Consider the following 20933-nt stretch of genomic DNA (forward strand, 5'->3'; position numbering starts at 1 on the left):
CCCGCACGGCCGAGCGATGCCGAGCAGGCGGCGTGCGGCCGGCGAGGCCGCGGCAGAAGGCTGCGCCACGGGGCCGGCGGAGGGGAGACCTCCCCGGGCTGCCGAGAGGGTGCCGGCGGCTGGAGGCCGTGCTTCGGAGCGGACTGGCCGGCGGGATGTGCTCCCCTCCGGCTCGGCGGCTGTCTGTCACTCGGTGGGATTATGAGTAGTGAGCGTAATGCATCGGCGTATGAATAGGGTTGTCTGGCTGATGGTGATGTATCGTTTTTCATTACTGCCTCTCAAGCCCTCCCTGCTCCACGTGTGGAAATTCTATTTATTCCCTAATTTGTAAAAATTCCCTCCTTATCTGATACCAATCAGGGAGGGGTAATTGGCTCTCCAGGGCTAGCGGCTGGGGTCCTGATGAAGAGATATGTGTGTCTGCTCTGGCTGTCCAGGCACCCTGCCCTGCTGCACCAGCGACACGGGCCACAATTAATAATGATTTGCAAATGGCAGACAAGCAATAACGCAGAAAGATGTCCAGCCAGCCTCCTGCCCGCCCCTTAATTTCCTTCTGTAATATAAATGGCACGAGAACAAAAATCCAGCGCTATAAATTCTGAAATTAGTTATTCACCGTAATAAATGGTTCCCTTTTTGGTGTGCGTCCCCCCCAACCTTCTCCCCGACCCCCCCCCCGCCGACTCCTTCCTCCCCTCCCACCCCCCTCGCCCGCTACCTACTTCATTGGAGTCCTAATATGCAAATGCTGTAATTTAACGGGATGGTGAAGTTGATTTTCATGTTAACTTAATTACTTTGATTTATGAAGGGCTGGGATGCAGACACGGCTCCATCCTTGCCCACCTCCCACCCTCGTCCCTCTGCGGTCTCACTGACCCGCCGCCTCTCTTCCCTTGTCTTCCCTTTCCTCAGTCCTCCCTCTTCTTCCCCAAGTTTAGTGTTTTATTAGCTGCCTTTAAGTGGACATAAGTCCTCGCGACAATCGCGTGATGCGGAGGACAAATTCCCCGTCCTGCCTTGTTTAATCGTGCCTGGATAATGGATGTATAATTGACTCATTTGAATGCTTTTGCCTACAGGAGTGCAGAGCATTAAATGTTTGATTGCCTTAATTTCCAAACAGATCATTATCCCCTTCTTACCCGCTCTTAATAAACACTTTATGAGGATTTTTTTTGTAAAGGAAAAAAAATCTCCACTCCTCGTACTTCTCTGAAGTGATAAACTCTAATTAAGTCTAATATTTAAAAATATGGTAATGGTGACTTGTTTGAATAAGTGGCCTGCATTTCCATAATTTCATTATTACGTAAAACACGCTAATTATTTGAAGTGTGCTTATTACTAAAAGAGAAATCTCCTTCTAATAAAGATGAAATTGGCTTTTTTCCCTGTATTGCCACGCACGCTGCTCCCCTTCCCTCCCGGCCGGTGAGCAGCCGCAGCCGGGAGCGGGGAGATGGAAGCGCTCGCTTTGTTTGCCCGGGGATGCCTGCCGGCCTGCGAGGATGCTGGATGCGAGGGGACGGTCACAGGGGCTGGCAGACGAACCGAGCGCGCCCTGTGCCACCCTTGGTCCCAGCAACGTCGGCGTCCTTGGGGCTCGTGTGCTCTAGGAGCTGTTGGGGTTGATGCGAGAGAGCTCAGCCCCGGCTGCCACCCCCTCCAGCTGGGATGCCCCTTGATATTGGGGTGTCCCCACACGACATCGCCTATGCCAGCCCATCCGGCAGCCTGCGGGGCTGGCGGGTGTCTCAGCAGCCGGGTGCCTGGCGGTGCTGTGTCCCCAGACACCCAGCTCTGTCTGCTCTGGGATGGGGCTAGTGCAAGGGGCACATGATGGGAAGAGCAGTCCCCAGCACAGAGGACGGGACGAAGCGTCCCGTCACCCATGGGGTGATGGTGGCCAGCCCGGGCAGGAGGAAGCAGGTGCCCGGGGCATTAGGTTGAACGCCGGGACGGGTCCCCTCTGCTGGGCTTTTGTCTGCCCGGCTGCTTCCCGGGGACACCGGCAGTGTCACCTCCCTGCAGTCCTGGGCGCTGCCGGAGATGGGCCCTCCCCACTCCAGCATCCCTGCTAGGGTGAGCCGGATTTGGAGGCCTTGCTGACCTCGGTGTGCAGGGGTTGGGACGAGCGTCCCATCCCCCTGGGACGGGGACAGCAACAGGTAGGAGAAGGACAAGTATTGATTGTGTCCAAACCCCCTTCAGAGCCCGTGCGGGCGCTCTGTGGCGGGGCAGGCAGGGGAGGCACTGGGATGAAGTCAATATAAAACTAATTTTCTTTTCTTCGTGAAGAAATGAGGTGTGTGGCAGTAACGTAATTGCAGATAATGAGGTAAGTTATTCTTAATATTCTGCGTGTCGCTGTCAGCTCCACCTAATATACCTGCCGGCTGTGCAGGGCACACAGAGCCCCTCGCCCCGCGTGCAGGGTTATGAGGCCATTCATTTGGGAGCAGCCCGGCAGGACCATCCCCAGTGTCCCCATGGATCCCTTCGGGCTGGGAGCTCTGGGCTCTGCCATGTCCTTGTCACCGCTGTCGCCAGGCATCGCGGTGTCCCCACCTCACCCAGCATGTCATGGTGGGGAGGGATGCAGAGCAGACACAGCTCCCTCCCAGCTCCAGCACGGACAGGCTGCGAGCGGCTGCAAGAGCCTGGCTCCCTGTGCCAGGCAAACGCTGTCACTCCTTGCCCCTGCTGGCTGTCCCCTCCTGGGGACGTGCCGGCTCAGGGGAAGCAGCACAGCCCGACGGGGGGGACCCAGCACCCAGTGCTCCCCTTTGCGATTGCTGGGGACACTGGTGGCAGTGCCGGGCTGAGTGGGGACCGCACGGCTCCCACCGGTCACAAGGCCACCTGCTGTCACCCGGGGTCGGCAGTGGGGAGACGAAGGGCAGTGGTGGCTGGGCGACCCTGTTCCCGCTTTGCAGGGAGCTGTTATACAAAGGCAGCAGTGATATTATTCATTAACAGTAATCTGCCATTAGAACATTGACAAATGGCCCCTCGTCGCCTGAGCATCAGTTCTTGTACAGCCCATAAAGCATGGGGACAGTTTAAATATGGACCTGCTCAGCTCGGGCCGGGGGTGATCCGTCTTCCCGGCCACAGCACAGGTGCGGCGGGGCTGCCTCCAAATGAGCACATTTAGGGGGGCCCTGTGCTCCCCCAACCACCCACAGCCCATCCGGGCGGCCGCCAGGATTGAAAAGCTCGCTCCTTGCATGGCAAGCGTCTCAGCCCAGCGCACAGCGGTTGCGGCAGTGCTCGCCCCTCTGAGCCCCCGTGGCGGTGGCGTCCGGAGGGTCTGGTCCCACAGGGAGGTGGGAGAGGTGGGGGAAATGCCGGCAGGGCGGCACGCGTGGGGACGCGGCCCCTTCGCTTCTCCCCAGTGCCTGGGGTGGGTGCGGAGGTGACGCTCTCCCTGAGTGAGCATCACTCCTCCTGGCAGCCCGTTCCTGTGGCGCAGCCGCATCATGCCTGGGCTGTGGTCCAGCCTCCTGCTGACAAAACCCTTGAGCAGGTCCTGGGTTCGCAGTGGTGCCGCTTTGCCACGGCCGGAGGGAGGGCACGGGCCGGGCGGTGAGTCCAGCGCCATGGGCTGAGGGGTTTCTGCCTCTGTGCCGGCAGAGGAGCAAGGTGGAATGTCTGTCCCCCTCCAAGGACGAGGGCAGCCAGCGATGGTGAATGGTGGCAAACTCCAGCCCTAATTAAAAGAGGGCTCTGGCTGCCCCATGTCTGTGCACGTGCTGCTGTCCTCGGCTGTCACTGCAGCGAGAGCTTGGCAAGACGCGGAGAGGGCCATGACTTGGTTGGGTGTCGAGGCGATGCGGTATTGCAGTGGGTAATGGCTAAAACACCAGGAGGAAGGGTTAAAACCCGGTGGAGCTAAGCCAGCCCGGGCGAGGGGAAGTTGGGGCGGCACGTCACCCCGCGCTGCGCTGGCAGCCTGGCCAAGGAGGGTCCCGGAGGCGGCCGGGACCCAGGGGGAGCTTGACCCCGGCCGTCCTGGGGCCACCATGGGGGTACACGGGGCGACGCTGGGAAGCGGCACGACAAGGCGAGGGGCAGGGAGGCAGGGCAGAGCCGCCGCTCCGTTGGCAGGAGGCAGGATAACCCCAGGCTGACCTCTTTCACACACACCGCACAACACCCCTAAATCAATTGCATCTTATTATTACAATATCAATATACAATATTCCTACAATAACACCATTGATTTTCTACTCAGAGGCTGCACCTAAGTCTGTTTTAAAGAGGAGGGAGTTAATAGTGCCCTCATTAAAAATCTATAGATTACCCCCCACCCCCAAAAAAGAAAAAGCAGTTTATATTCATTAGGGCTATTGAATATAAAGTAATATGTTTGTGTAGGACATTGGAGTAATGTGATAATCCGTCCGCATATCAGGGAGAAATCCACTTAGCAACCCTGTCAGCTTGACAAGAAAAATGTGCCCATAAAGTCGGGAATACATTGAGGGAGCGAGCGCGAGGAGAGCAGGGGCGCGCGTGCGTGCGCGCGCCTGTGCAGCCCCCGCAGAGCCGTGCCGGCCCGTGGCCTGGGGCCACCTTCACCCCGTCCCCCTGCTCAGGCCTGGGGACGCAGGCGGGCACCCCGACGGCCCCTGGGGGTGCCCGGGACCGGGATGAGCCAGGTGCGCTGGGATAGGGATCGTGGGGGACTCTGCACCCTGCCAGCCTCCGCAGCCCCAGGCAGGGTCACCCTGATGGGACGGGGCCGGTGGGTGCCAGCCTGGGTGCCGGGGCAGCCCCGCCGCGGCCCCCTGCCCCCAGGGAGAGCCAGGCTGGGGGGCGCAGCATGGGCAGGGCTGCCCATGTCCCCCCCACCTGCCTCGGACACCGCTCGTCCCCCACCCCGTGGTCACCTTTGCGATGGATTAAGCACTGAAAGAGCAGCAAAGCAATCCTGTTTGCGCTCTCTTAGGCTGTCAATTGCCATTTTTGTAATAGAAATTCCTTTCACAAGGTAACGACGGCCAGATTTAGAGGATTTCATATTGCTAATAATTCCCCAAACAGCCATCTGACTGTGTTGTTTTAAAAGCCGCTTAGTTTCTTGCTTTGGAGTTTATGAAAATCTCCCACTCTAATATCCCGAGAGCCAGCCTATAATTGTGTTATTAAATCAATCGGAGCGGATTACATTGTAAAATCAATAGATGGCTGTAATTGCATATTAGAAAGTTGTTCTGCTGTTGTTGATTTTTTTTTACATGGATAATTATAATAAGCGTGTTTACCTTAGCTCTGATTTGGAATGAGTCTCGCTAAATGACTTATGACGAGCTTGGCGCTTCTGCTGCCAGGGGGCTGTGGCATCGTTTGGGATGGCGAGGACGATGCTGCCAGCATTGGCATGTGGGTGGCATCGACCCACCGGCTTTGCAGGGCGGCGGCCCGGAGCCCAGGGTGGCTCCCAGCGCTGGCACCTGGCACGAGAGCTCGTCAGGGCTTTGGGGAGATGGCTGGTGGGGTTCAGGAAGCAGCCGGTGGTCCCAGAGGGTCTCCCCAGGGACCAGCTCGGGAGTCCCAGGAGGTGCCATGGGGTCTCGCCGCCAGTTTGGCCGCTCCCCAGGTCTCTGCGCAGTTCCCCTTTCAGAATATGGAGCAATAGCCAAGTCCTGGCGGCCCACGCCAGCCCAGGGCGATGCTGCGGGCAGGGAGGTGGGCAGCGGGATGCCTGGGAGTGGTGAAGGGCAGGAGCCGGGGCTGTGCTTTCAAATCCAAGCCGGCCGCCTGCCAGACAGCTCAGAAGCCAGGATTTGCTTTGCTGTTGCTTTTTTGGGGGTCCAGGCCAGGGCTGGCTGGGGGCGGGGGGGGCGTACTTTGGCCGCAGACGGTGGCACTCCCCCTGCCTCAGTTTCCCTGGCTTTCGAGCCTCCATTTCCCAGTTCGGTCCCACTGGAAGCTGACTCCAGGGGCAGGTCTAGTGCTGGTTTCCCAGGGGCTCAGCTGGCCAGGGGGGACGAGATGGATGGAGCAGGGCGTCCAAAGGATGGCGAGGGGCTTGCTTGAGCAGGAACAAGTGGCAGTGGGAGCTGGCACTGTGGCTTGCTCGGCAGGACATCAGTCTTCTCCAGGGCCCTTCTGGAGCCATCAGTGCCACCTCGGCCAGCGGAGGGGACAGCGGCACAGAGACACGGGCTCATCTCTGCCCCCACACCAGCTCATGGGGCTGGGACACCCCTCCTTCATCAGCCTGTCCTAATGCCCAGCTCCCATCCCCGGCCTGGCACACCAGCAAGGGGAAGGGGCGCCATGAGAGGGCCTGGTGGGACACTCGGGAGGCACGTGGCTTTGACGGAGACGTTGCCTCTCCCACTGCCGGCCATCAGCCAGGAGGGTCCCCGGCAGCTGCAGGCAGTGCCCTGGGGAGCTGCGTGCGGGGGAAGCCCCCTGCGCCTCCGACCGACACTGGGGGACGGGTGATGGCTTTGCCACTGGGTCACCGGGTGCAGCGGTGCTGGGCAGGGCTGGTGGCCTGGCAGGGAGCAGCAAGGCGGCCTGGCAGCCCTGTCCCCGCAGGCAGGCACCTGGCAGCAGGGCAGCGCTGCCCGTCTGCGCAGGGCCCTCAATCCGGCACGCGGCACTGTCAGCAGGCAGCCTGCTGTCTCCTAGACAGTGAAATATGGCCACAATTAGCCCGGATACAGTTCAATTATGATAAACAGCGTTTGCACCCTTTAAGCCGTGATTAAAAGGCCTCCTCCCGTTGATAGAGAGACCTAATTTCACATTATTATCGCTGTAGCTTGATTATAAAGCACTCCCTGGATTTACAGTTGGGAGATGGATGTGGAGGCTTCTTTATCATTTACACATCAGTAATGATGCAGCCTTCCCTCCACCACAACATCCATCCAGCAGCGGCGAGGAGAGGGGGGCCCTGCCTGCGCCCCCCCCTCCCGGGGCACCCTCTCCCCGTGTCAGCCGGGCCCCGCTGCCACACGCAAGTGGGCAAAGTCACCCTTACGGTAACAGCTTGATAAATGGGCGGGCGGTAATGAAATGGAGACATCAAGGCGTGGGGCGAGGAAGAAAGAGTGGTAATCGGAACGAGTGGAGCTGTCCCGAAACGGAGGGGAGCGGGAAGAAGGATCGCCTCTGCGCCGTGTGCTGTCAAGGGAGAAATTACACATTTACTCTTGCTTTTTCTTAAGGAGACGGCCCTCATAGATCAAAACATGGATTTACAAGCCAATTTTCAACATGAAATATAGACACCAGGAATCAATTTAAGCCCGGCTTCTATTTTAGCAAACGGTGCCTGCGTTTAGTCCCAGGTAAATAACATCAGCCGGAGCCTTCCCCCTCCCCGGCTCGCTGCCCTGCCACCGCTCGCTCTGGCGGCCGCGGTGCTGCCGGCTGGCCCCCGGCATCCGCTTCGACCATGGCCCTGCGCCAGGGATGTCTGCGGCTTGCCGGCCCGGCCACCCGCTGCTTGTCAGCCTGGGCCAGCAGGCGTGGGGCAGCACCGAGGGCTGGCTCTGGCGGGGACGGGGATGACCCCGAACTGCAGCGGTGAGCAGAGGGAGCCAGGTGCCAAGCAGCCCCTGCCTAAGGAGGGTGAGGGGAAGGAGAGGACCCCGCTTGGCTGGTGGAGGGCAGCTCCAGCATCACCCGCTATCCTCATCCCAGTGCGGGGACAGCCCCTTCACTGGCCAGTGCCACCGAGGGACAGGGGTGCTGGAAGAGGAGGCTGCGGTGACCAGCACTGGGCTTGCACGGAAGCAGCCGCTGGCAAGAGCTGAGGGCCAGCGTGGGTCCAGCTTGCAGGAACGCTGCCTTCCCCATCCACAGGGTCCCCACGGGCTGTGGGGCAAGTTCGGGCCTGGAGGACGCGGGGATGTGTTCGCCAGCAGCCTGGGCGATGCCACTGCCCCAGGCAAGCCTCCGGATCCTGGGCATGGATCCATCCCAGTGCAGCACGAGGCCGTACTGGGATGCAGGTGGCCAGTGCTGGGGATGCTGCACTCACCCCACACCACTGCAAGGCACTTGGGACAGAGTGCCTAGACTGGTGGGGACACAGGGGCCACGTGCGTGGAGCTGCACAGCCCCCCCCCGCATCCCCCAGAGAGGGCGGCCGTGCAGCTCCAGGCACAGCCCCGGCGTGGGACTTGGAGCTTGATCCAAAAGCTCCCAGTGGGATCGTGGCTCTAACCCAGCATCTCTGCTTTCTCTGCAGACGACTGTAAGAACATCGCCAACATCATGAAGACACTGGCCCATAGAGGCTTCATCTTCAAGCAGACCTCCAAACCCTTTTGATCCCCAAGGCAAGCCAGGCAAGGGCTGCATGCGCCCGGCGCCGGCGAGGCGGGGAGGACGGGCTCCAGCATTAAAAAAAAACGGCAACCGAGGCCAGAGGAACCGACACAAAAAATCTCAATTTCAGCTGTTAACTCCAGTAGAGGTTGTATATATGGGAAGGCAAATCTGTGTAGACCTGATGTGACTCCCTCTCTGGGCTGCTCCGGACATTATGCCATGCTAGCGGACAGCCGCGTAGGGCGCTTGCACCACATTTTAGACTCGTAGTTTGTTCTTTTTCTTTGGCTCCCGATTTCCGTCCCTCCCTCCATATCCCACCCCGTCCTCCCTCTCCCGCCCCGTAGCCAGAGCATCCCCCATCTCTTCCCCGGCATGGGCCGTCCCCGCCTTCCCTTCTTTCTTTTCTCTGGTTTTATGTTTTCAGGCCTCGACGGCTGCTGCAGCGAGGCCGGCGCGTGCCCGCGCCCGGGCAGCGCTCACGGAGGCTCAGCAGCGTCGAGACGGCCCCTTGCCCTCCCCGCCAGCCCCCCCCCGCCTCTCCCCCGAGCGCCTTTTCCCCTTTTTGAGTCAACACTAACCCCTCTCTGACTCCTGTATGTGACAAACGCGATCCGTCTCTTTATGTTCAAGGTGAAGTGCCTGTATTCTCCGCTGCAGAGCCCCTGGCAGCCCCACCGTGGGCTGTGGGGCCCCGGAGGGCTCCCTTCAGTGGGGCGGGGGCCCGGCGGGCAGGCGGGCAGCAGGAGGGAGGTGACAGTGTCCGCACAGAGCCCCGTCCCATCCCGTCCCCGTCCCACCTGCTCGTGCCTCTTGCGGGGCTGGGTGGGATGCCCAGCCCTGCCCCGGCCCCGCCGACCGATCCCAGCTCCACCGGGGACGGGCCCGCCGCAGCACCGCGTCCGTTGCCGGCGGTGGACGTGCCAGCGCGCGCTGGCCCCCGGCCCGCAGGTACCCGAGCAGGGGAGCTGCAAATTGCCCCCGGGCCCCTGACCCCGCTCCCCTCCGACCCCGTCCGGCCTCCCTCGGTTCCCGAGCCGAGGCTTGGCCCCCCACGTGCCCACGGTCCCCGCGGGCCGTGCCGTGCCCCTCGCAGGTCCCCGCGGACGCTCAGCAGCAGCTGGCTTGTTGCCTGAGAGAGTTGCCGAGCACGTCCCCTCCGGCTGGGTGGGCTCCCAGCCGGCCAGGGCGGTTGGGGGGCAGCCGTGGGGCAGGCTGAGGGCGCACATCCCCCCGGTGTCACCCAGCCCCGGGGCCCTGCTGAATGGAGCCCTCGTCCGGGCGCTGACCTGCAGGGAGGCTGCAGCCCCGGGCCCGTGCGTGCATGGCCTGGAGCGAAGCCGGTGACGGCAGCCAGAAGGGCAATACAGGCACTGAACTTGGCGGTACATGACTGCATGGTGTGTGGTGTTCCAGTTAAACCAACCGATAATGCAAACCCAGCATTTTCATTGTCTAGTTATTCCAATCCTTGCTGTAAATGTGCCACATGAATAAAGTTTGGGGGTAAAGGAGCCCGGGCTGTGCCCATGCATGTGCAAGTGTGTACGGGGGAGAGGGGGGGGGGCAGAGACGGGGGTGTGCTGCCTGGGTACCTGGGAGCAGGGTGCCCCACCAGCGCAGCTGTGCTCCCTGGGATATGGCACCCCACCTTGTCCATGCTCCCTTAAAAAGGCAAACTTCTTGGCTGTGAAAGGGAGGCTCCCTGCTGTTGGGAGCACTGCCCTGCTCTCCATGGTGCACCCATGGGCGCACCCCAGTGCAGCCTCCTGCCCGGAGCAGGGTGACAGCCACCACCATGTCCCACTGGCATGTGTCACCCCGCCCTGCAGCCTGGCACACCGTACTGCACAGCTGCTACCACACTTCTGAGTATCTCTGCTACAGGCTGGAGCCAGCGTGGCTCTGCCCAGGGCACTGGAGCACTGCTGCCCAGGCAGCAGAGCCAGCACAAGCGCAGCACCGTGATGCGCAGGAGCCATACCCGGCCGTGCAGGAACCGCCACCGCATCCAGGCGCCCAAGGGACCTGCCGTGGTGCCACCAGGTGACAGGGACGCAGCCGTCCAGCTGGCACAGAGTGGGCAGCTCCTGGAGGGAAGGGGCAGCCCCAGCCCACTTGCTCCAAGCAAAGGTCACGGGGGTTTTAATGGCTCCCTCTGTGCAGCCCCGATCAGCTTTATTGACCTATTTTCGATGGAGTCGTCTAATTAGTTTTCTATGAAAACTAAGAACTTGGCCTTTGCCCTTTACTCCTGCAGGCGAGAATGTGACTCAGAGGACGTTGTCACGGCGGATCGATTGCCAGTTACACTTGAAAGGCAGGCAGAGGGGACGTGGGGTGGGCAAGCAGGCAGCAGGACAGCAGCCCAGAGCCGGGCACGCAGCCGGGGCCACCTGTGCCCACAGTAGGCAGTGCACGAATCCAGGCTCCCACTGCTGACTTCAGCGATGCCTTGGCCCCCCCAAGGCCCTGCAAAACACAGGACACGGGGACCAGGGGCCCCTTTCACTATAGACTGAAGCCAGAGGTGTCTGCCTGCCTTGGGTAGAGCAGCAGGAGGAGGAACTGGGCCTGACGGAGTGCTGGGGACAACATGAGTGTTGTCCCGGCAGGGGCACCCCTCACCCAGGTGAGGCAGTGCTTGCAGGCATGGGGCACACAAGAGCTGCCAGAGGAGAGCAGCTACATGAGGGCCGGGCATGTGGGACGCTGGAGGGAGCTCCCCAGCCTGGCACAAGCAGCACTGCAGCAGCCCAGAACAGGGCCTGGCAGCCCCGAAGGTACCAGGGGCTACAGCAACCCCCACTGCCACTCCACGACGGAGGCGGACTGGCTCAGGGAGAGCCACCGGCAGCCAGGGCTCCCAGTATGGCTAGCAACACACAGCCTGCGCAGGGCGGAGGCACGACATCTCACACCATCTCCTGCTCCGTGCGGGCTCACCAGAGCTAATGATGACTCTGCTCCAGTACAAGTGATGGGTTCTGTATTTACAGGGATGCTCAGAAAAATCTGGCATGTAAAAAAAACCCAAAAAACAACCACCAGAACAAACCACAGCTAGCACTAGCGGCCATGGGGCAGCCATGCACGGCCTTGGGCGGAACAGTGGCCACCGGCAGAGCCCAGCAAGGCCCCAGGGCCACCCTCCAGCACCTAATGCAGGTGTCTGGAGGTCACACTGCTCTGGAAGTCAGATGAGGCTGGGGCCATGGTGCTGGGCAGAGGATGGCTCCCGCTGTTCTCTGGAGAGCTGTATCATTTTCCCCAGCAAGGCCCCTGTCCTGCCCCATCACTGCAGGCAGCCAGCTGTCCCTGGGGGCTCTGGGACAGGACGGCACTGACCCTGCACACAGCTCTGCACCTCCTCCTTGCCCAGTGCAGGGGGCTCACGGCTTCTTCACCTTCTTGATGGAGGAGGAGCTGGAGGCCAACTCCCTTCGCTTTCTCTGCTCCAAGAGGGAGGTGGGAAACAAAAGAAAAAGCAGGGTCAACAGGTGAGAGTGCTTGGGTCACATGGAAAACACAACCGCCTGTCCCGGAGTCTGTCCCAGGGCCAGCCACAGGGCTCTAGTACCACAACTGGCAGCGCCCAATGGACCACACTGCCATCTGCCCAGCTGAAGGCAGAGCCAGGTCCTTGCACGATGGGCGGGATGGAGCTAATTCAGCAGAGATGACGGGCTGGGATGTCACCTCCTTGACATGGACAAAGCTTTGGGACAGTCATCTCTGCAGTCCAGGGTCTGGGAATGAGCAGGAGAATGGGGCTGAGCTCTGCAGCAAGCCCGTGGCCCCAGGAGCCCTGACCAAGCAAGCTGGCATGCAACAAGCCCTAAGGAGCAGGGCCTTGAGAGAGGGGCAGAGCAGCTCTGCACTACAGCCAGCTGCGCTGGGGATGCTCAGCGTGGGACAGAGCAGAGCCGGGAAATGCTCCTCCACCATCAAAACCTACCATGAAGCAGCCCAGGAGCAGAGGCGGCAGCTGACAGAGAACTACAGCTCCTCAAAAACACCACCTTTTTTCTGGGCAGTGCGCACATGCACCTGAGCGAGACCGGTGGGCTCTGGCGAGCCTCACCCTTCACAGACAAGATTTCAGGGCTGAATCCAGCCATTGGAAAGATGGGGCCATTCGCGCCAAAGGGAGAACATGACCCTAGCCCCACTGCTGCATTGCGGTGAGACTGCATTGCAGTGCTAGGCACTGCACGGACACTATGGCCAAGACCACAGCGGGTTCAGCATCCAAAACCAGGCTCTGCGTGCAGGGTGCCCCAGGCATGCCAGAGCCACCAGGTACCTCATGCCATAGGGCACTGGGTGCCGTAGGGACATGTGGTGCCAAAGCCCTGGGGTCCCTGCTGCACAGCATGAGATCGAGTCCGCTTTCCACACTGCACCACAGGCAGTGGTGGAGGCCGGTGCTGCAGCACCCGCTGCACAGGCACAGTGACTGCAGCCAGGATCCCGCCATGCCCAGCCCTGCAGCCATCCCTGTCCCCAAAGGCCTGCAGAGCCGCTGCCCTGGCTGGCAAGCACCCAGGGGATGGACAAGGCAGCACTGACAGGGTCTGCAAAATGAACCAGGCTTGCCCATCCCTGTTCCTCCAGCCCTGCCGGTCCCGCACGCATGCAGCAGCGCGCATTGTGGGAGGCCCTGCTGCCTCCTCCGGTGGGAAGGCAGCCCCCAGTTCCCGCTGGGCGCTGGGCGAAGGGCAAACAGAGCATGGAATTTGCACGGCTAAAAGTTAAATACAACACACACACGGATTTCGTCAGAGGCCCTGGCACGGCTGCCTTCGCAGGATCCGATTAACAGGGAAATAAAAGGGCCAGAGAACCCACACAGCAGTGTGAACAGATGCCCTATAAAAATCAAATACATGGTAATCAAGGGGACCGAAAGGTACATTTAAAAAAACAAAAACCCACCCTGGAAACAAAGGAGCTGGGCTTTGTGGCTTTCCTGGGAGGGCTGCGGAATTAATGGGGAAGAGCACATGTGTTTGATAATCTTTATATGGCAAAAGACCCATCTTTCAAATATGTCACAAATTCATATTAATCACCTTCCTATTGCCTTCTGTGGCGCAGCTATTCCAGTTGCCTTGGGCAAAATTGGGAACTGTCTGGTTAAAAAAAATGTTTTACATTATAATTTACAAGAGCCTACAAGTCTAGTTTCTTTTAATGGAAAGAACGATTTAAAAAAAAAGAGAGGAATATATATACACCCTGGTATATATACACTATATATATTAAAATATATATATATAAAAGACAGATATTGTAACTCCATCTGGAAAGAGAGAATGTTTGATCTTAACAATGTAACTTCTAGCTTTCAAACAGGCTCAGAAAACAAGAAGTCAGCAGGAGTTCAGATAAAGGAAGCTTAAAAGTCAAATAATTCTGACTCTGAACCCGAGACTTCTTAGACTCAAGGTCCTTTCCTTTACCCATTAATGGGCTGACTTGTGAGCTCAGGAACAAAGTGCTGCAATGTGAGGATTTCTGAGAGTCACTCATTACAGATCACTGAGTGGAGTCTGAGTTGCGGAAATCAAAGGATCTAATCTGGAGTAACTGGCTGAACTTCTGCTTGGAACTAATTTGTTCCGAGTTCGGCTCACCTTTCACCTCCCGAAGGCCCCGAGTAAAGTCCCTACCGGGGTCAGCAGCAGACAGCACTGGGGGGATCCCAGCTCAGCTTTAATGGTCAGCGATGAGCACTGCAGCCCCCAGGAAAGGGTGGACAGGCAGCCAGGGTAGGAGGGAAGCAGTGGACACAGCAGGCCAGAATGGTGCCAGGCTTCCCGCTACCCCATGGGTTCTCACTGCTGAGAGGCAGACACCTCTCCTAACCTGGGCTAAAACACCCTGCTGAAAAGTCCCCCATCCCCGCTGCATGCCTAGGGGGATGGTGGCAGCCAGCTGTTGCCACAACCAGTATCTCAGGACCCTGGTGTGCCTTTGCCCATCCGTTCCAATTCCTGGAAAGGAATCCAGGCATGCCGGGCAGGGCTTGGGAGTCGGGACTCCTAGTCCTATTCCTGGCTTTGCCACTCACTCCGTCCAACATCTGGAGCAAGATACTTCTCTCCAGGGAAACAAATCTGGCTTCAGGGGGAGCAGCTGGTTTGGAGACTGAACTAATCCATGCTTAATCCAACGTGTGGAGTGCCATGGACGGGCAGTGCTAGACAGCACAAAGGGATTCTCCAACTCAGAGGAATTTGAAGCAGGGAGATTAAATGATTCCCCCAAGGACCCCTGGCAGCTCAGTGGCAAAGCACACACTTGAACTCGGGACTTCAAGGCTGGCATGGCAGGGTTAAACCGCTGAAGCAGCCTCCGTGAGGGGAAGGGCAAGGTGTCACCCACAAGTGCCTGCCGCCAGGGCTGTAGGAGGCGAGGGAGGGAAAGGCCACTACAAAGCACTACTGCGCTTGCTCTGCAGAGAGCTGCTTGTTTGCACTATCGATATTGCTACCCCTGCTGCAAGTGGCCCAGCACAGGGGAAAAGTGCTGTGCTTGCAGAGGCAGGCTGCTTTCTCAGCACTGTGTCCTGGGCCCACTGCCTCCCACGCTGTCCCCATCACACCAGGGCCTGGGACACCTCAGGGTTATCGCTGTGCAGGGTGGGGACACATGCATTCACCCTACCAGCCAAATAGACAGCAACTGCCCCAGCCACCCCCCTTCTCAGAGCTGACCGCAGCCCGCTGATCTTCCAGAGACCATTTTAGCCATGATGCTGAGCGAGAGGCACTGGGGCTGCTCCTGCCAGCTCTGGGCAGGGTAGGGAGCATCACCAACAAACAGCCCCCACTCAGCTCAGCTCATTCTTGGAAAAGCCAGTTGAGGGCCACACGCTGCTGGTCTCTCCCACCACCACATTGCCCAGAACTGCAGGAAAGGTTCAGGGCAAGCACAGTGCCAGGCCCTGCCTGACTCTTCAAACATACCTGAGCCAGGCAGAACGTGGTACAGCAGCCTCATTCCCCTTCTCTCCAAGATACCCCTCCAGCTGGGATGTAATTTTTCCCCCCCTCAAAAGGTAGCATAAAATGGTCACAGTGTGAATGTGCTTGACCTTTTGTCTTGGACTAATCTAATTGTGTCGTCTTTGTGTAATCAGCCGGTAAAGGTCAGTGCTGTATTTAACATGGGGGCCCTTTAGGTACTGAATTTGCCTTGCAGTGAATTAACTTGATTATATTTCTTTCAAATATGTCAGAGACCAGGTCAGTTTAACCCTTTCTGTGCTGCCTGGGCCCACCCCTTTGTTTCCAATTCCAGGAGGTGGCACTGAGGAACAACGTGGTCAGAAACACACACATGGGCTCCCTCTTCCTGCAGCCACTGCCACCACCATCACCACCACCTCTCCCACCTTCCCAAGAAGCAAAGTCTCAAGGGAGAGCAAGTGTGTTGTGAATCAGCCCAGAAAGTTTGCAAACCAAGACACTCCAGACCCACAGGGAGGGGTGAGATTTCAGATTGAATGCAGTAGGGGGAAAAAAAAATTCAGAAGACTCCTTTGCAAACATGAACCTGTCTCAGTGGAACGCTTCCTTATGACTCCATACTGTCACAATGAAATAGGACATTACTCAAGTCCAGATTAACGTGTCGCCTCTGCTGCTGACAGATAAGATGTTCTCAATATCCTGCAATACATTATACATTTCAGAAAGTAAAGGTCTGTGCCGCTACCGGGAGCAGTATGTCTGAGGTGTCGGGGATGCCACTGTGTGGAGACGGGCAGCTTTTATCAGGCAGTTCAGCTCAGCTGTGCCAGGGGACTGCACAGAGGGGAAAGCAACATCAGCTGATCCCCAGGCTTACCCTTGGTCCTGAGGCAGTTGTGAGGGGCTTGGCAGCCTGCTCTCATGGAGGCAGTGATGAGAGGCTGGTGATTGGCATCCTGCAGAGGTACATGCACAGGACATTGTCACAGGGCTCGCAGTGGAAGAACCCCTAGGTCTGGCTTTCCTTTCCCGGCACTGGAAATAGGGTATAAAAAACACCCCTTTGCTCTTCAAACACCTCTCTCCTTCCCAAGCCTCCTGCTCCAGGCAGGGCTACCGCTTGACTCCAGGGACTTGGGTAGGTCATGGCTCATCATCTCAAGGCTGCTTTCCCCCCCTCACTTCCCTCTGCCGAGCAACCCTTATGGGGCTGTGTCTAGTAGGAAAATGCCTCAGGCCTGCAGCTGTACTGACATCACTGTTGCTGCCCTAGTGCAAGCTCTCGTCACCCAAAGCCTTGCTGCTTTGGTCCACGGTGGCACCCACGTCAAGCCATCTGCCTGCATGCAGGATATAGAAAGCCCTGCTGACCCCACCTATAGCACCAAGAACACTGTCCAGCACAGGAGACAGCCCAGAGAGCAGCACTGGGACTTGGGGGGAACAGGCGTGCTGTGCTCCCTTGGACATGCACACCTGGAGGGAGAGCAGGGCAGCATCCCCAGCGCTTGTCAGGGCATCTGCGTCGGAGACCTGAGTGCTCCCTGTTCTGCCCCCCCAACCTTCCTTCTCACCGAGTTGGGGGTCAGTGGTGCTCCTACTACATCAATGATCTGGTCCTTGGCATCTCCCTTGCTCTCCTCGATGCTGAGCCCTGCCTGGCCATCTGGATGGGCACCTTCCACACTGAGGGGGCCAATACTACCAGCTTTGGCCAGGGCCTCATAGCGGTGCCGTAACATCTGCAGCTCATATTCGCAGTTGGCAAAGGCTTGCTTCAGCTCATACAGCAGCACCAGGTCACTCCGTAGCTCATTGAACATCTGCACGATCTCCTCTGTGGGCATAGGGTTGAGATCTAGGGAGAAAAAGGGCCTCTGTTAAACACGCAGACCCGGAACCCTACAACAGAAGATCCCTAGAAAGCTCCTGGCTGCCCATTCCCTCCCACAAAGATACGCCAGGACCCTCACTGCCATCACATGGCTCATTAGCAACCGGCATCCCTAAGGGCTGGAGACCTGAATTTCCAGGCTATCCTTCAGCTCTGGCCAAGGACTAAGGGTGAACCTGCAAAGTCCAGGACTCAGCAAGTGAAGGATGATGGAAGATGCAGATCAGACCAGACAACTGAACTACCCACCAGGTCATATGAAGGGAGCTTAGTCTTGGGAGCAAGTCCTCACACACTGCTGCAGAGGACAGAAGAGCTCCTGCTGTTCTCTACACCTTCACCAACAAGGGGTGGATGGGCTGAGCTCCCCCGCCTCTGTTGTTACTCCTCCCAGGGCAGGACTGAGGCAGAGAATTGCTCTGCTGCTGTGTTACAGACATGTTTTAATGCAGACCTGAACTGCTTGTAGCAGGGGCTGGCAGATCACCTCCACACACCATGCATTCTGCTGCAGCCCATCACACACACACACACAGAGCCAGGAAGAGCTGCATGTTTTGGAGGAGAAAAGGATGAAGGTCTGTGCATTTGTCCTGATGTACAGCAGTGGCCCACACAAAGCCCAGGTGTGTTTCTGCACTCTAAGGTGCAGCAGGACTGGAGCACCAGGAAGCCCTCAAGATACGTGTGTTTTGTAAGGCAGGAGTGGGGAGTCAGGAACCCCTCCTTACCCTAGTGGAAAGTGAGCTCTAAGAAGCACTCACATCCTTCCCCAAGGCTTCCCTAGCAAGCAAAGACAGTAACTCCTTTACTTTTAAAGCAGAAAGGGGAAACCGCCCTGGCTGAGCCACTTTCACCAGCCACAGGAGGCCTTCAGAACTGCACACACTCTCTGAGACAACATATCAAGCCATAAACCAGTTGGCCAAAACACCTAACAGGAGTTAACAGAAGTCAGTGCTGGGAGCAGGCTCAGTCATCTCTTATAAATCACCGATAAGGCTTTTTTTTTTTTAATTCTTCTTTTCTTTTTCTATTTTTAAAAATCCCCCCAGCCACAGTGGGGGGAAAAGGAATCATCAGGTGTCTAATCAAGGGGCACTGCATGCTGGGACCTGTAGTACCTACAAACTGTACCCTCTGCATGGAGGGCAGCAGCTAGCCATGGGCTGCACTTCTTCCCCTGTAGCTACGAGCGGGTACTGTACATGTTAAGTGAACCCTTCTTTCTGCTGCTAAGACACTGGAGTTCAAGAGTGAGGGATGTGTGTTTACTCGCCTTTCAGCAGAGATGCTCCAGATTTTCACACAGCATGCAACCTATAAAGGGGGGATGAACAGTCCCAGACGCATTTTGGACTTGCCACCGTGAGCAGTAAATTAAGAGGAAACGAAGCTTGAAAGCAAGACAGGGCAGCACTGAACAATGCGCGTGCCGTGGTCACTAACACACTTAGAAGTACCTCTCCTAGCAAGGCTGAGATTTGCCTTCCTAATACTGTGCTGCCTCTCTTGATCGTTGAAAAGGCCCAAACAAGAGAGAAACAAAGGCTCTTTTAAAACATTTTTCTACTGGGAGGAAAAAAAAAAAACCCTGTGCATCTTGTTCTGGCTTTTACCCTCTCTTTTTTTTTTTTTAAAACACATAAAATATTTTAAAAACCATTCACATACTGTTATTCAAGAAACTGGCTGTATTACTAGGGGAAAAAATAGCCCATCTCGAGAACAAAGGCTAGCTCTGTGTGTCTCTTTCTCTCTCGCGTGCCCCCTTTACTCACCTACTCCGAGTTCCATCAGCATCTGCTCCAGGGCTTTAATCTTCTTCTGTCCCACCGAGCTTGGCAGTTTCATCTGGAACACAAAGGTAACAGAGCCACACAGCTCAGAGATAGCCCTCACTCACAGCCGTCTAGTTCAAAAGGCAAGAGAGCTTTTCTTTTTATAGTGCAGGGGGAACAAAAAAAGAAAGGGAGAGAAAGGAAAATCAAGTGGTAAGAGAGGGAGACAGGGGCTGAAAGTTTTCAGACTAGGTCCGAGGGCAGGTATTGAAAAGCCTGGTCGTGAGGGCTTTTATTTTCTCTCTCGTGTGTGTGCAAGACACGCTGTTTTACAGTTTCCATGTGTCACTGAATTAACAACAAAAGTTCTTCTTGGCTTCAAACCCTCTCCCGCGGTGCCCAGCCCATCAAAGGGCTCATTTACACAGTGGCTAATGTGCAATGCTGCCCTACTTTATTCGCTTTAGCCGGCCTGATTAGACTCATGCGCTAACAGACTCACTTCTCCTTTTACCTGCTGAGCCCCAGACCTGTGGGATTCATTTACAGAGCAGGCTTTATAACAAAGGGGAGAGACAGAGAGAGCACAGTTACTTGACTGGCGGAAGTGTGAACACACATTTACATCGGAGCTAAGGGGCTAGGTGAGAGAGGAACCATCAGATGTGAGCTATGAAAGGGAATCTGAGCTGGCCAGGAGAGGAAGAATGCATACACTTAGCAGGGTCCTTCCTCTGCATTCATTTGGGCTCTAGCAGGAGTGCTAGCTGCTCAGACTAGCATTTATTAGATTACAAGCAGCACAAACGCTGTTGGCACAATATGGCAGGGCGAACAGGTTTCCAAGCCCTGCGTATATATCCAAGAACGAATAAAAGCACTTTCCTTCCTCAGCAATGCTAGAAGACAGACCAGGAAATAAACGATTCTCAACACCGCAGTGTCAAACACCTCACTGCACACAGTCGTAGGCTGTCCCTCCGTATCCAGCCCCGGGAAGGTGAGCTCACACCTCCATCCAGGGATCACCATCACCAGCCCAAGCTGCCCAGCAGGCCACTGAATAGCCAAGAGGTTGAGAGCATCCTGCACACCACCTACTGATCAGTGGCCCCAACCTTGGCCAAACCAACCGTAAGCCTGCAACTCCGGGCTGGGAATGACCTGAAGGAAGAGCCATTCTTTACTCCACCTTAAAACTGGCCTCTGAGGTGAGCTCACTGGAAGGTCCCGTGGTCACCTTATTTCCCATAAGCCACAGGTTGAAGTTCCCCAAAACAGACAGCCCAATATCAATCTCCCAAATTAGGCCCATCTTTTCCACAGTGTTCACTGCCCCAACACAAAAATGACAACAAGAGACACCATCTGGAACTTCTTAATTCCTTTGAAGGCAGGAGCACTGCATGTACATACCCAAATAGTGAAAATGCTAACCTTAACTCAGCTATGGCTGAATATGTCCCATCAGCAGCTCCACAATCCCAATGCAGGACCTGCTGGGAAAAACCTGCCTTTTCCACCACATCATTTCAGCCAAGAAAACAGAGTATGGACGCCACAGAGCACCCCAGGGGAATAGGCCTTTCACAATATATGCTAAGAAGCGCCTAGTCCTTTTGCTAGGTATTACCACTACAATTAAGACTCCAGCAAAGGACCAAGAGGACTATCAGGGTAGGATTTCTAGGAAACCAACCTGATCTGGGGAATCCAAAAGGAGCGCTAAGGAAAAAGGAAAACCTGCCCTTATGCAAACAGCCAGCACAGGTTAAGGACTAGAGGACATCTCTGTCCTTTTTTATACCCTGAGGGTCTTTCGCTTAGAGTTGGGGTTTCTGCATAGCAGTGAATTTCATATTTCAGAGACTGAATCTTTACAGTTGACCACAAAATGATTGTTTTAGCAGAAGAAAGACTGCCAAAGGTATCAGGTATTTGGAATTCAGTCAAGCCTTTGGTCCAAAG

General features: G+C 56.8%; 2 protein-coding genes across 5 annotated transcripts in view; one reads left to right on the forward strand and one right to left on the reverse strand.

The window, feature by feature from the left end:
• The window catches only part of ERI3 (ERI1 exoribonuclease family member 3), a 135260-nt gene extending 126810 nt beyond the window's left edge, over positions 1-8450 (forward strand). For both annotated transcript variants that reach the window (XM_049808810.1, XM_049808811.1), the window contains exon 8: positions 8228-8450. In XM_049808810.1, coding sequence (XP_049664767.1) covers positions 8228-8310 — 83 coding nt within the window. In that variant the 3' untranslated portion in view covers positions 8311-8450. The remainder of the gene's footprint in view (positions 1-8227) is intronic.
• Positions 8451-9954: 1504 nt separating this feature from the next.
• The window catches only part of DMAP1 (DNA methyltransferase 1 associated protein 1), a 35935-nt gene continuing 24956 nt past the window's right edge, over positions 9955-20933 (reverse strand). For 2 of the 3 annotated variants that reach the window (XM_049808802.1, XM_049808803.1), the window contains exons 9-10: positions 18966-19038; positions 9955-17148 (exon numbers count right to left, since the gene is read on the reverse strand). In XM_049808802.1, coding sequence (XP_049664759.1) covers positions 16802-17148; positions 18966-19038 — 420 coding nt within the window. In that variant the 3' untranslated portion in view covers positions 9955-16801. The remainder of the gene's footprint in view (positions 17149-18965; positions 19039-20933) is intronic. The other variant, XM_049808804.1, reaches the window with a different exon arrangement.

Source organism: Accipiter gentilis, chromosome 8 (assembly GCF_929443795.1).
Source record: "Accipiter gentilis chromosome 8, bAccGen1.1, whole genome shotgun sequence".
NCBI classification, from domain to species: domain Eukaryota; kingdom Metazoa; phylum Chordata; class Aves; order Accipitriformes; family Accipitridae; genus Astur; species Astur gentilis.